The 13,478-nt window shown below is 45.1% G+C and overlaps 1 protein-coding gene across 4 annotated transcripts in view; it reads right to left on the bottom strand.

Annotated features, from left to right (window-relative positions):
* mgat4b (alpha-1,3-mannosyl-glycoprotein 4-beta-N-acetylglucosaminyltransferase B) overlaps nt 1-13,478 on the bottom strand; it is a 166,950-nt gene that overhangs the window by 81,321 nt on the left and 72,151 nt on the right. For all 4 annotated transcript variants that reach the window (XM_069897971.1, XM_069897969.1, XM_069897970.1 and 1 more), the window contains 2 exons: nt 4,091-4,234; nt 2,986-3,119 (listed from right to left, as the gene is read on the bottom strand). In XM_069897971.1, the coding sequence (XP_069754072.1) occupies nt 2,986-3,119; nt 4,091-4,234 (278 nt within the window). The remainder of the gene's footprint in view (nt 1-2,985; nt 3,120-4,090; nt 4,235-13,478) is intronic.

Below are 13,478 nucleotides of genomic sequence, written 5' to 3'. Positions count from 1 at the left end.
TGAGACAAGGGCTGGTAGGAAGAGGGATGAAAATAGTTGGCAGGTGTAGCCAGTTGGGGGAGAGATGAGATTGGGAGACAGACATGTGAGTGATAGATGGAAGCAAAGTCAAAAGATGGCAGAAGGAGTCGGCTTGGTGGGAAGGATGAAGGATGGTAAAGCTGGGGACAAAAGGCTGGAGGGTGATGAGCCTCCCAGCGCTGGAATTGGATCAGTAAGGATGGTATAATGGAAACCATTGGGGAAGTTGAAGGGCAGATGGAACCAGATGGGGGAGGGGATCCATAGGTGAAATGTGTAAGTAGATGGATTATATCAGGAGGAGTTGAGGGATAATATGGTAAAGGGGACAAAAGTGGGAAGATCAGGAGGAGTTGAGGGATAATATGGTAAAGGGGACAAAAGTGGGAAGATCAGGAGGAGAGGGTGGGGGGTAGAGGTGTTAAACATTACCTGTGAGTGGTCTATTCAATCTTCATACTATTGGGCTACAGGCTACCCAGGCAGAATATGAGATGTTGTTTTGCTAGTTTGTGTTGCACTCGTCCTGGCAGGTGGAGGATGGTCAGGGGAGTGTGGGGAAAATGGCAGCGCTCCCACTGTTGCAGACCTGGGGAGAGTGGAGAGCAGAGACACTAGGCTTCCGCACAAGGCCCAACTGCCCAGTTCGACTGGCGTGGGTCTGAACTAGCTTTAAGCAGCCCGTTCAGGAGCCAATGCTGTTTCAATTAAAATCCTGCAACTGATGAGACTGTGACCAAGATGTGCTGGGCAGTGGCCATGAAGGGTTGCAGACTCCAGGGAGCAGGGCACTTGAATCGAAAAAGCACCCACTGCTGAGACAGAGAAACATCGGAGACAATGCTACAGGATGGTGACCAAAGAAGCAGACAAGTGAAGGGCTCAGTGGCTGAAGGACCCATGTAGGCTGTGGGATGCTGGTGACTTGCAGTCGAAGGACCCAAACAGACTGTGGGTTGCTGGAGACTGACTCATGGGAAGCAGGAATCGAAGCCAGGATTCAAGAGGGTACTGAGAGCAAGAAAGGCCCCCAAAGGGCCTCAGGCGCTGAAGGATTCCTGATTGTGTTGGAGGTTTGGATTTGGAGCTCAGGTTGCCAATGGATCGAACAGGAGTCTGTGTGGCTGCAGGGCCCTTGTTTGGTTCCGAGAGCCATTTATGTAGTGCACCGGCTGGTGGGTCGTGACTCCGCAGGGCAGGCACTGACCTTGAGGGTCGGGCGCTCCTCGCCATCCCAGCGTCCTGTTCCTTCGTGCAGGTTAGGCTTTTCTTCTTTCTTCTCTGCCGATTCTTTTACTTCTTTTTCCCAGTTGTTCTTACTTTCTCCTTCTTGGGTTCCACCTTCTCTGTATCTATCTTCTATTTCTTATATTCTGTTTTTGTTATGCTTTGCTTTTTCCTAATTTTTTTCCTACTTTCCTGGAGAGGGCTGGTTTTCCCGAACGGCCACTACTCCATCACGTGACTCCTCCAACCAGCACAATTTTCAATGGAAATGTTCCTTGCCCAAATGTAGACCATTCCTTTATCTCCCACTGATTTTGCTCAAATTGCTGAATAACCTGCAGATTGTTTTTTTTTAAACTATATGATAGACAATCTCGCTAAAATGGGCTTGGGGAAGAAATTCAGAAGTTGTTACAAATGCTTCTACCTTACTTGTGTATTGTTTTGAGAGCTGTGCTGAAACCATCAGGGATAAGATATGTAATTATTCCAGGCAGCAGCTGTACTCAGGTCAGAGTCTCTCGGTACATGAACAACATCTGCTGCTTGCATCCATGCTCTGTCCACAGATTGATCGTCTTCTGAACTGACATTAGGAGCAGAAGTCAATGAGGCAAAAGTGAGCCCTCATCTGGCAGCTGGTCTAATCAATCCTGTTCCCTTCCTACTTCCAGGTTCCAGGAATCTGTTTGGAGAAACCAGGGAATGCAGGAAGTATCTGGAATGAATAGCTGGAATTTGGAGCAACACACAATCTGCTGCAGAACTCAGAAGGTCAAGCACCATCCGCGGAAGAAAAAGAATAGTCAACATTACAGGACGGAACCCTTCATCAGAATTGAGAGCTGATCCATGAGGACAAGGAGGGAAGGACAAGACCAGGCTCAATAGGGAACCAGGAGAGGTGAAGAATGACAGACACACACAGATGGCAGATGGAGGGAGAGAAAAGCAAGTGAAGCCAAGAAGCAAGATGGAGGAAGAGGAGTCATACAGGGTAGAGTGAGTAATAGGTAGGGACAAAGGCCTGCCAGTGCTCAAATCCCATGAGATGACAATAGTGATAGGAGAGACCAAATACAACCAAGGGGAGGAGGGAAAGGGATGAATCCAAAGTGGAAAGGAGGGTGGAACAGAAAGAAACCAAAGAGTGAAATGCATGAGAATGGGTGGGGAAGGGGATTTTAAAAAAGGGGGATAGGAAGGGGAGGAGCATTTTGATAGACAATTGAAGCCTACTCTGTTGTCCAATGAAACAAGGCTGGTCAGAGCTGGTCCCGAATTTCACTTCCTTCCCCATAACCCTTGATGCCCCACAGCACAACACTGGTTCTCTCAAGCTTAAATGTACTCAAAGAAGCAACCTCCACAAAGTTCAGGAAGAGAAAATTCCCAAAACTCACCATGCTCTTAAATGAAGATCTTTTTTCTCAAACTATGGCCCCTAGCTCCAGATGGTCATGCAAAGGAAAACATCCGCACTGAATCTACCTTACCATACACACCCAGGATGCAATCACGGCTGATTTGTACTTCAATTTTTCACTGTGATTTTCTATCCTTTGATAACATACATAGATTTTAGAAAAAAGCTAGGAATCTTTTTATTTTAACTTTCTTCCAAATTCTTCAAGTAGGAGAAATAGTTCTTGGCTCTTTCAATTGAAACCTTTTGTTTTGGTTTCTGTTTGATCACCACTCAATCCTATAATTTTAAACTTCAGGGTTTCAACTCACCTCTGCAATGAGTACAACAATCACACAGTCTTGCTTCTCCTCAGGGGTCAGTTCATAAATGAGCGAGTTCAACGTATCGATGAGATAACTGTGCACCTCCCGCTTTACAGTGGGAACTCCCATCACTATCGAAACTGTGGAACACAAAGGAAAACAGATCTAAATGGGTCTGGCAAGTCACTCTGTTCAAGAGCATTTTGAGGTGACAAGGTAGCAATGAGTGCTGGAATATACTGTCAGAGAGCGAGTGTAATGAAAGCAGATTCACTGACTCATTGAGTCAGTGAGGATGAGGAAGTGAATTACCCAGATGTGGCAGGTTATAGGCTAAGTGACGAAGATGTTATTAATATGTATGGATGCCCACTGATTGGCAGGGACATTTTTATTTATTTTAACGTACAACAAGGTCACCGGCCCTTCTGGCCCACAAGCCCATGCCGCCCAAATAAATACTCTAATTAATTTACAATCCTGTAGGTTTCGAAGGGTGGGAGGAAACCAGAGCAGACATGGGGAGAATGTACAAGTACCTTAGAGTTCTGGATTTGAACCTGGGTTACTGGAGCAGTGATAGTATTGCACCAACCATTACAGTAAGAGTGCCTATGGTGGGCTGAATAGCCACTTTCCATGCAACGTGACTGTGACTCAAATGACATAATCCCTCATTCACTGAAAATGCAGAGAGTACAAGCTCAATCTACTTTCTCCTCGCTGGACAAAATATTGATCTCAGATTTAATCTGGGGAACCATTTCATTTCCTTTCCAAAGTATATTCTTCCTTTGGCAGTCCTGACCTGTACACAATTTCTTAAAGAGAAAAACTAGCCAGGAGCTCAAGGTACCCACCAGTGCCAGCAGGGCAGCAGTCAGCACAATGCCGATACAACGACACCAACTGGGACCAGAGTTCGAATCCTGTGCTGTTGGTAAGGAGTTCTCACCATGTCTGCGTGGGTTTCCTCCAGGGGCTCCAGCTTCCTCAGGAAAATTATGTTGTGGTAAAGTATCAACCACAGACTTACTGAATGGTGAAACAGCCACAAGCGGCTGGATGGCTGACAGGTGGCCCTACTTCTTAAGTTCTTTTTTTCTCTCACCTCCAATTCTCCTCTGTCCCAAGTAAATGGAAGGCTGAAAAGTGTCCTCTCTGGCCAGTAGATGTGGGAGGTGATGGAAGATGCTAGGCAGATGCAGTACATTCTTACTGACAGTGACATTCCAGAGTTTAAGCTTAGTTTCATCTGAAACAAACAAAATGATGCACGTGAATTAAACAAGAACTGGGAGAGGCAAATAACGGGACTACTAGAGGAGTACAATGTCGGCATGTTCACGGTGGGCCCCACAGATACATTTCTGCAATGGATGACTGACTGTAAATGGAAAAAACTTCCATTTTGCAAAATATTTTGAAAACTAGGGAAGAAGCCATTTAATCCCTTGTGCCCCAACATTTAGTTAGATCCTTTCAGATCTGTACCTCAATACCATTTACCCTTCCTTAGTCAACAAATACCAATCTAGTTTGAAATTCCCATCTGACCCTAACTTTTGTTGGGGTTGGCACTTTAAACTTCCAGGTTTCCAGTTTCTTTGAATGTGAAGTATTGGTTTATTATATCATAAGACCATAGGAGCAGAAATGGGCCATTCAGCCCATTGAGTTTGCCGCACCATTCAACCATGAGTTGCTCCTCTCAGCCCCACTGCCAGGCCTTCTCCCCATATCCTTGATGCCCTTGCTAATCAAGAACCTATCAATCTCTGGCTTGGCCTCCACAACTACCTGTGGCAACAAATTCCACAGATTCTCCATTCTCTGGTTGAAGAAATTCCTTCACATCCTGTCTCTGTTTTTAAGGTCCTCTGCTTAAGCATAATCTCTCCAACCAAAATGCTTTATTGATATTCCATGGAAGTTAACACAACATTTAAAGAACATTGCAAAACAAATAAAGCAATTAAAATTGCAAACAACAAATTACAAGCCATCCATCCAATATTTTAACAGATAAAACCTTCAGTCAGTGGTGCTTGGCAGGGATGTGGAACAGTGATCAGATATGGGTTGGGGACAAGAAGTTACTTCTCCTAATGACATTTAGGTAAATATTCTACTGGCGCGCTGGTGAAATTCCAGGGTGCCCCTGGCACTGTGTATCAGAATCAACACTCTTCCACTACATCCAGCACATCGGTCACAATACAATGTTGTATAGACCCTGATTAACCAATGCTCAGGTTGAAGCTGTGGATGGAAATGGTCAATGTTTCTGGTTAAGAAACCTTTTTTTTTTGGAGATTGGGCTGGGAAGTGAAGTTAGCAGTGAAGTCTAAATATGAAGGGGTGGGAAGGAACTGGGGAGAAGCCAAGAGATGATATGTTACTTGGCGGCGGGGGGGGGGGGGGGGAAGAGAGAATTTGAGAGAAAAGCAATCAGGGCAAGATTAGCTAAAATTGGAAAATGCAATATTTATGCTGTTGGGTCTCAGGTTACCCTGCCAGAATATGTTTAACTATTCGTCAGGCTTATATTTGGCTTCATCCTGGTAATGAATGAGGTCAAGGACTACAGGTCTGCATGGGATTGAGAAGGGGAATTAAAATGGCTGGTAACTGGTATTTTCTACAAGCTCCCAAGGACACATCACAGGCAGTCATCAAATTGGTGGACCAATTTACATTTAGTCTCACTGATGTCGATGGGGCCTTGCACCATAGAACATTACAGCACATCAACAGGCCCCTTTGGCCCTTCTAGTCTGCACCGAACCGTTTTTTGCCTCGTCCCAATGACCTGTACCTGTCCATAGCCCTCCATACCCCTCCCATCCATGTACCTGTCCAAATTCTTCTGAAATTTTAAAAATGAGCCCACATTCACCACTTCAGCTGGCATTCTCTGTGTGAAGAGGTTTCCCCTTATATTCCCCCTATTTCTGTAATTATATCGGGACCAACTTGCAGGAAAAGCTAGCAGTTCCAAAAGGATTTCAAAATCAATACTACTAAGTTTGGAATCCCTGCTGCCAATACCTTGACTGTAATCTTATGCTCAGTTCTTCCTATGCATAACATAAATTTCCAGCAATTAAGCTGTCCATTTCCTTCTTAAATTTAACAATTTCAAATTGATGTCTAACTGAGTTTTTTTTTTAAGTAGTTAGGGCAGAGAGTAGGAGACTTGTGTCGAAGGCAGAGGTGTCTAATTTTATAAGGAGTTCTTCTGGAGTAATTCAGAATCAGAATTTATTGTCACGAACAAGTCATGAAATTTGGTGTTTTGCGGCAGCGTCACAAGGCAAACATTCCTATCATAACCATCTTACAATAATATAAAAATTAAAAATAAAAATAATAATGCATGAAAAGTCAGGCAGTGTCTTTGGTTCATTGATCATTCAGGAATCTGATGGCAGTGGGGAAGAAACCATCCTTGTGCCGTTGAGTGCTTGTCTTCAGGCTCCTTCCCTGATGGTAGCAGAGTGAAGAGGGCGAGGCCTGGGTGGTATAGGGTCTTTGAGGATAGACGCTGCTTTTTTCTTTCTTTTTAAAATATTTTTATTGTTTAACAAAAACCCTTTACACAAGGTAAATTAATGATAACATAAATCAAATTATATCATCTACATATCACATATCACTTGTAAATTAGAAGAAAACCATAATTATTACATAATTTATTTCATTCAGGACATCAAATTCTATAATAAACAATTAAATCATAATTCAAAAATAGTATTGAATACAACAATTCTACATGTACATTTCTTTTATACAAGATATTTTATGCTTCTCTGATGTGATCATGTTGTTCTATGATATGATCCGTGATCTATAGTTAAACCCTCAGTTCACTACCAGTCTTAATTATAAAAAGGATTTTTTTTAAAAATCCCTACTAATCTACCCCTTCTCCCTTAACGTTATCTACAACTCCGATTCTCCAAAATCCTCATTAATCCAATTTTTTTTTTTAAAATTCAGATAAATGAGGATATCTGAAAAAAAAATCAGAAATCCTCATTTATACAAATTTTTTCAGAGCCAAACTGACCGGGGACCTCTGGCTCACAGCAGGAGCAGGGCCTTGTTGGGGAGGTAGCAGCCAGCATTTTTTTTCTCAGAATTAAACATTATTTTAATGCTTAAAAATCTTTCACTTGTTGTCTGTAGTTGTTGTTTAAACACTGTTACAAATGATTTGCTGTTGCTACTGCGCTGTTTTTTTAAAAAATGATCTGTTCTCCGAAAAAAAAATGTTTATCCGACATAGGCCCAGTCCTGACCATTTTGGATTATTGTAAATGGCTACTTTTTTAAAGACACATAGACATCCTCGATGAAGTGGAGTCTGATGCCTGTGATGTCGCAGGCCAAGTTAACAACCCTCTGGTGTTTTTTCTTGCCCTGAGAGTTGGTGCCTCCATACCAGACAGTGATGGAATCAGCCAGAATGCTCTCAATGGTACACTTATAGCAGTTTGAGTCTTTGGTGACATACCAAATCTCCTCAGACATCTCACAAAGTACAGCTGTTGGCAAGCCTTCTTTGTGATTACATCCACATGGAGGCTCCAAGACAGATCCTCAGAGATGTTGACACCCAGGAATTTGAAGTTCTTGGCCCTCTCCACCTCTGACCCCTCAATGAGGACTGGATCGTGTTCCCCTGACTTCCTCCTGAAGTCCACAATCATCTTCTTGATTGTTGAGCGCAAGGTTGTTGGTGTGACGGCACTCTAGGAGCTCATCTGTCTCACTCCTGGACGTTTCCTCCTTGCTGTTTGTGATTCTGCTGACAACTGTGGCGTCATCGGCAAACTTGTAGGTAGCATTGGAATTGTGCCTGGCCACACAGTCATGGGTGTGTAATGAGTAGAGCAGTGGGCTTAGCACACATCCTTGGGGTGTGCCTGTGTGGATAATCAGTGAGCAGGAGACATTGTTTCCAATTCATACCAAATGAGGTCTTCCGATGAGAAAGTCAAGGATCCAGTTGCAGAGTGGAGTACAGAGGCCTAGAGTTTGTAGCTTCTTGACCAGCTCTGAGGGAATAATGGTATTGAAGGCTGAGCTATAGTTGATGAAGAGCAGCTGAATGTAGGAGATGCTGTTTTCGAGGTGTTCTAGAACAGAGTGAAGAGCCAGTAATATTGCATCTGCTGTGGAGTGATTGTGACAATATGACCAGCATTTCATCACAGTAGAAGTTAGTGTTACTGGGTGATAGTCATTGAGGCAGCCCACACTTGAAACAGATTTGTGTTAACCTTTAATTTAATGTTAAAATATATTTCTTTTATAAAAATATCTTAGTAAAATAAATTTATAGAATTAAAATATTGTATCTGTATTCTTAGTAAGTTAGCTGTGGGTTGGTACAGGGTCACAAAAGGACACAGCGCATTTACAGAGAAACATTGTTTTCTGAGAAGAGTGTTCATTCTCAGAGTCGATGTGTCTTGGACAGACAGCTAATGGATTTCAAGTGGGTCTTAATTATTCAAGAACTGCTGAGGAAGCCATCTGTTTTTAATCAAAGCCAATTAAGTCTCTTGAACAGAGATGAGGTCAGAGGTTGTAATGGACATGGAACGGTTTTGAAAAAGGAACAGAATTTTGGTAGAAATAAAACTGATGGCCATGTGTTTCAGAATTGGGACTCAGTTCAGTGATGTTGTAACAGTCACATGATTTGGAGACAATTTTTATTTTCAGCTTGCAGTTCACAGAAGTCAAAACCCTGTGACATTCAAAGCTTGGAACCTTGTGAAAGGGTTGAGTTACAGTAATCAGAATTGGTGCTATTTGTTACTCCTAGAAGGGAACACAGGATCTGTGGCTTTTGAATTAATGAAGACCACTTTGCTGTCTCTTTGGAAAAGAGGACAGATTTCTACTGGGTCTATTTTTGTGTTTGGCCACTTTGTTTTACCCTTGTCTGGTTTGTGACTTCATTGTGGAGGAAGATGACCACGTTTGTTTAACCCTTGTCTGGATTTGTGAATTCATTGTGGAAGCAATTAGCCACATTTGCTGTCTTGAGAAGAGGGCAGATTTTTCATGTGGAAAACATAATTGTGAGTAAAAAGGCCTGAAGATATAGGTTTAAAAGAGCTTTATAATTATTTCTGAACTGAGAATTTAAGAGTGGTTCTCAACCTTCCCTTCCCACTCACATACCACTTAAGCAACCCCTTACTAATCACAGAGCACTTATGGCATAGGTATTACTTAAAGTGGTATGTGAGTGAAAAGGAAAAGCTGGCAAACCACTGGTTTTAGACCTTCAAGCAAGACTAAAATGATGCTGAACCTTTAAAGATTGACTTTTCAAATGGGACTTTGAATTATCACACACACACATTTACATTTGGGTATAGTGGGGTTAAGTTTAGAGATAAGTAAGAAGTATTATGTTATTAATTGTTTAATTAAATCTATTATTTTGAATTTGCCATTGTCTGGTGAATTTTCCATTGTGGTTTTTTTTCACACTATAAACCATATGGAGAGCAACGTGATTCCCCTGTAGTTTGAGCAGTCTGATTTCTCGCCTTTGTTTTTGTACAGGGTGATGATGGTGGCATCACGAAGATCCTGAGGCAGTTTACCTTGGTCCCAACAAAGCTTGAAAAACTCATGCAGTTTGGCATGCAGAGTTTTGCCGCCAGCCTTCCAGACTTCTGGGGGGATTCCATCCATACCTGCTGCTTTGCCACTTTTCAGTTGTTCGATTGCCTTATATGTCTCATCCAGGGTGGGAACCTCATCCAGCTCTAGCCTTAGGGGCTGTTGAGGGAGCTGGAGCAGGGCGGAATCTTGGACTGAGCGGTTGGCACTGAAAAGAGATTGGAGGTGTTCTGACCATCGGTTGAGGATGGAGATCTTGTCGCTGAGGAGGACTTTGCCGCTGCTGCGCAGCGGGCTTTGGACTTGGGGTGAGGGGCCGTACACAGCCTTTAGAGCCTCGTAGAAACCCCTGAAGTCGCCAATGTCCGCGCTGAGCTGTGTTCGTTTGGCGAGGCTAGTCCACCACTCATTTTGGATCTCCCGGAGTTTGCGTTGAAGATGGCTGCATGCGCGACGGAAGGCTTGTTTCTTCTCTGGACAGGACGGCTTTGTAAGGTGAGCCTGGTGGGCAGCTCGCTTCTTTGCCAGCAGCTCCTGGATTTCCTGGCTGTTTTCGTCAAACCAGTCCTTGTTTTTCCAGGAGGAGAAGCCCAGTACCTCTTCAGTGGATTGCAGTATGGTAGTCTTCAACTGATCCCAGAGGGTTTCAGGGGACGGGTCCGTGAGGCGGGTTGCAACGTCGAGCTTTGCTTTGAGGTTTGCCTGGAAGTTTCCTCTCGCTTCGTCTGACTGCAGGTTTCCAACATTGAACCTCTTTCTGGGGGCTTTATTGTTCCTGGGCTTTGGCTTGAAGTGAAGGTTGAGCTTGCAGCGAACCAGCCGGTGGTCAGTGTGGCATTCCGCGCTAGGCACGACCCTGGTGTGGAGCACATCTTGTTTGTCACTTTCTCGCACCAGGATGTAGTCCAGGAGGTGCCAGTGTTTGGATCGGGGATGCATCCAGGTGGTCTTAAGGCTGTCCCTCTGCTGAAAAAGGGTGTTTGTAATGACAAGTCGCTGTTCTGCGCAGAGCTCCAACAGGAGGCGCCCATTGTCGTTGCACTTGCCGACGCCATGCTTGCCCAGGATTCCTGGCCAGGTTTCTGAGTCTTTGCCGACACGAGCGTTGAAGTCGCCCAGGATGACAACATTGCAGGCAAAATCTTCGCTAGGATTCTACTAAATAGAATAATACCTAGTGTCGCTGAGAATATTCTCCCAGAATCACAGTGCGGCTTTCGCGCAAACAGAGGAACCACTGACATGGTCTTTGCCCTCAGACAGCTCCAAGAAAAGTGCAGAGAACAAAACAAAGGACTCTACATCACCTTTGTTGACCTCACCAAAGCCTTCGACACCGTGAGCAGGAAAGGGCTTTGGCAAATACTAGAGCGCATCGGATGTCCCCCAAAGTTCCTCAACATGATTATCCAACTGCACGAAAACCAACAAGGTCGGGTCAGATACAGCAATGAGCTCTCTGAACCCTTCTCCATTAACAATGGCATGAAGCAAGGCTGTGTTCTCGCACCAACCCTCTTTTCAATCTTCTTCAGCATGATGCTGAACCAAGCCATGAAAGACCCCAACAATGAAGACGCTGTTTACATCCGGTACCGCACGGATGGCAGTCTCTTCAATCTGAGGCGCCTGCAAGCTCACACCAAGACACAAGAGAAACTTGTCCGTGAACTACTCTTTGCAGATGATGCCGCTTTAGTTGCCCATTCAGAGCCAGCTCTTCAGCGCTTGACGTCCTGCTTTGCGGAAACTGCCAAAATGTTTGGCCTGGAAGTCAGCCTGAAGAAAACTGAGGTCCTCCATCAGCCAGCTCCCCACCATGACTACCAGCCCCCCCACATCTCCATCGGGCACACAAAACTCAAAACGGTCAACCAGTTTACCTATCTCGGCTGCACCATTTCATCAGATGCAAGGATCGACAATGAGATAGACAACAGACTCGCCAAGGCAAATAGCGCCTTTGGAAGACTACACAAAAGAGTCTGGAAAAACAACCAACTGAAAAACCTCACAAAGATAAGCGTATACAGAGCCGTTGTCATACCCACACTCCTGTTCGGCTCCGAATCATGGGTCATCTACCGGCACCACCTACGGCTCCTAGAATGCTTCCACCAGCGTTGTCTCCGCTCCATCCTCAACATCCATTGGAGCGCTTACACCCCTAACGTCGAAGTACTCGAGATGGCAGAGGTCGACAGCATCGAGTCCACGCTGCTGAAGATCCAGCTGCGCTGGATGGGTCACGTCTCCAGAATGGAGGACCATCGCCTTCCCAAGATCCTGTTATATGGCGAGCTCTCCACTGGCCACCGTGCCAGAGGTGCACCAAAGAAAAGGTACAAGGACTGCCTAAAGAAATCTCTTGGTGCCTGCCACATTGACCACCGCCAGTGGGCTGATAACGCCTCAAACCGTGCATCTTGGCGCCTCACAGTTTGGCGGGCAGCAACCTCCTTTGAAGAAGACCGCAGAGCCCACCTCACGAACAAAAGGCAAAGGAGGAAAAACCCAACACCCAACCCCAACCAACCAATTTTCCCTTGCAACCGCTGCAATCGTGTCTGCCTGTCCCGCATCGGACTTGTCAGCCACAAACGAGCCTGCAGCTGATGTGGACTTTTTACCCCCTCCATAAATCTTCGTCCGCGAAGCCAAGCCAAAGAAGAAAGATAAACCATATTGACCAAGATACATACAGACATTTTTCTTCTTAAATATATACAGTGTCATTTTCTCCCCCTCCCTTCCATCCCTCCCTCACCCCCTTCCCCATTTATTTGAAGTTAATTTTCCATTGTGTTGATGCGAACAAAATCCCTTTAGTCTCAAACACAATGAAAAAGGTTGTTAGTTCATAACATAATGCTCTTCTTGGGCACCAAATCAGGGGATGCTCTGGCCCTGCCCACATCCCTGCAACCCCTTGTTACATCAGGAAAGGTCCTGTCTTTGTGCAGGACATTGCAATTTAAGATCGGTCATTTTATCTACAATGGTCTACAATCAACGTGTTAGTCTATGGCAGGGGTGTCAAACTCAAATTCACCGAGGGCCAAAATAAAAAACTTGGACTAAATCAAGGGCCAAACTAAATATTTATTGAAAATTTTCAACAACATCTGCATGTTTTCTCTTCTTTCAACATATGTAATGTTAAACTTTAGGATATAACTTTAGGAGGATAATGTTACAGGTCAGGAGTAGGTAGCTCAAGTTCACCCTTTGCTTGACCTGAGGGAAACCTATTTGGTCCCTGTGGAGATGTAGTCAGCATTCACAGGCTGTGTCCATTTTGGCCTGCATCAGGACTCAGCATTTCCTGCTCACTCCTCAGGCTCTAGGCCTCTATTCACCCTCGACCCACCATCCCTCTACCTGACCAGTCCTTTACCCAACCTCTACTCACCCCTCACTCCACTCGCTCTGCCTCTACCCACCCCATCCTATACACGCCCCTTTACTGCCTCTCCCCTCAACCTGTTCCTCCCTCTACCCGTCTCTCACCCTCTAATCACCCCTCCCCTACTCGCCCTGCCCCTCTCCTTTTACCTCTTCCCTATCCACCCCTCCTTCTACTCATCCCTCCCTCTAACTGCCCCTCGCACCGCCATAACTTCCCCTGCCCATTACTCCTCTCCTACACCCTCTGCCCACCTCTGCTTACCCACCCACTCAGGCCCAGCGCGCTGCCGATCAGCCTTTACAGAACAGCGGGGGCCGTGCGCAGCCTGCCATGTCCGTCGCGCCGACAGGAAATCACAGGCGCTCGCCAATCCGCCGCACCGCTCGACAGGTGGGAGAAGTGACTGGTTGTGCAGGGAGCCTTCCAACTGGCTTGCCGG

The sequence above is a fragment of the Narcine bancroftii genome, chromosome 9 (assembly GCF_036971445.1).
Source record: "Narcine bancroftii isolate sNarBan1 chromosome 9, sNarBan1.hap1, whole genome shotgun sequence".
NCBI classification, from domain to species: domain Eukaryota; kingdom Metazoa; phylum Chordata; class Chondrichthyes; order Torpediniformes; family Narcinidae; genus Narcine; species Narcine bancroftii.
This window is presented reverse-complemented; position numbering and strand designations above follow the sequence as displayed.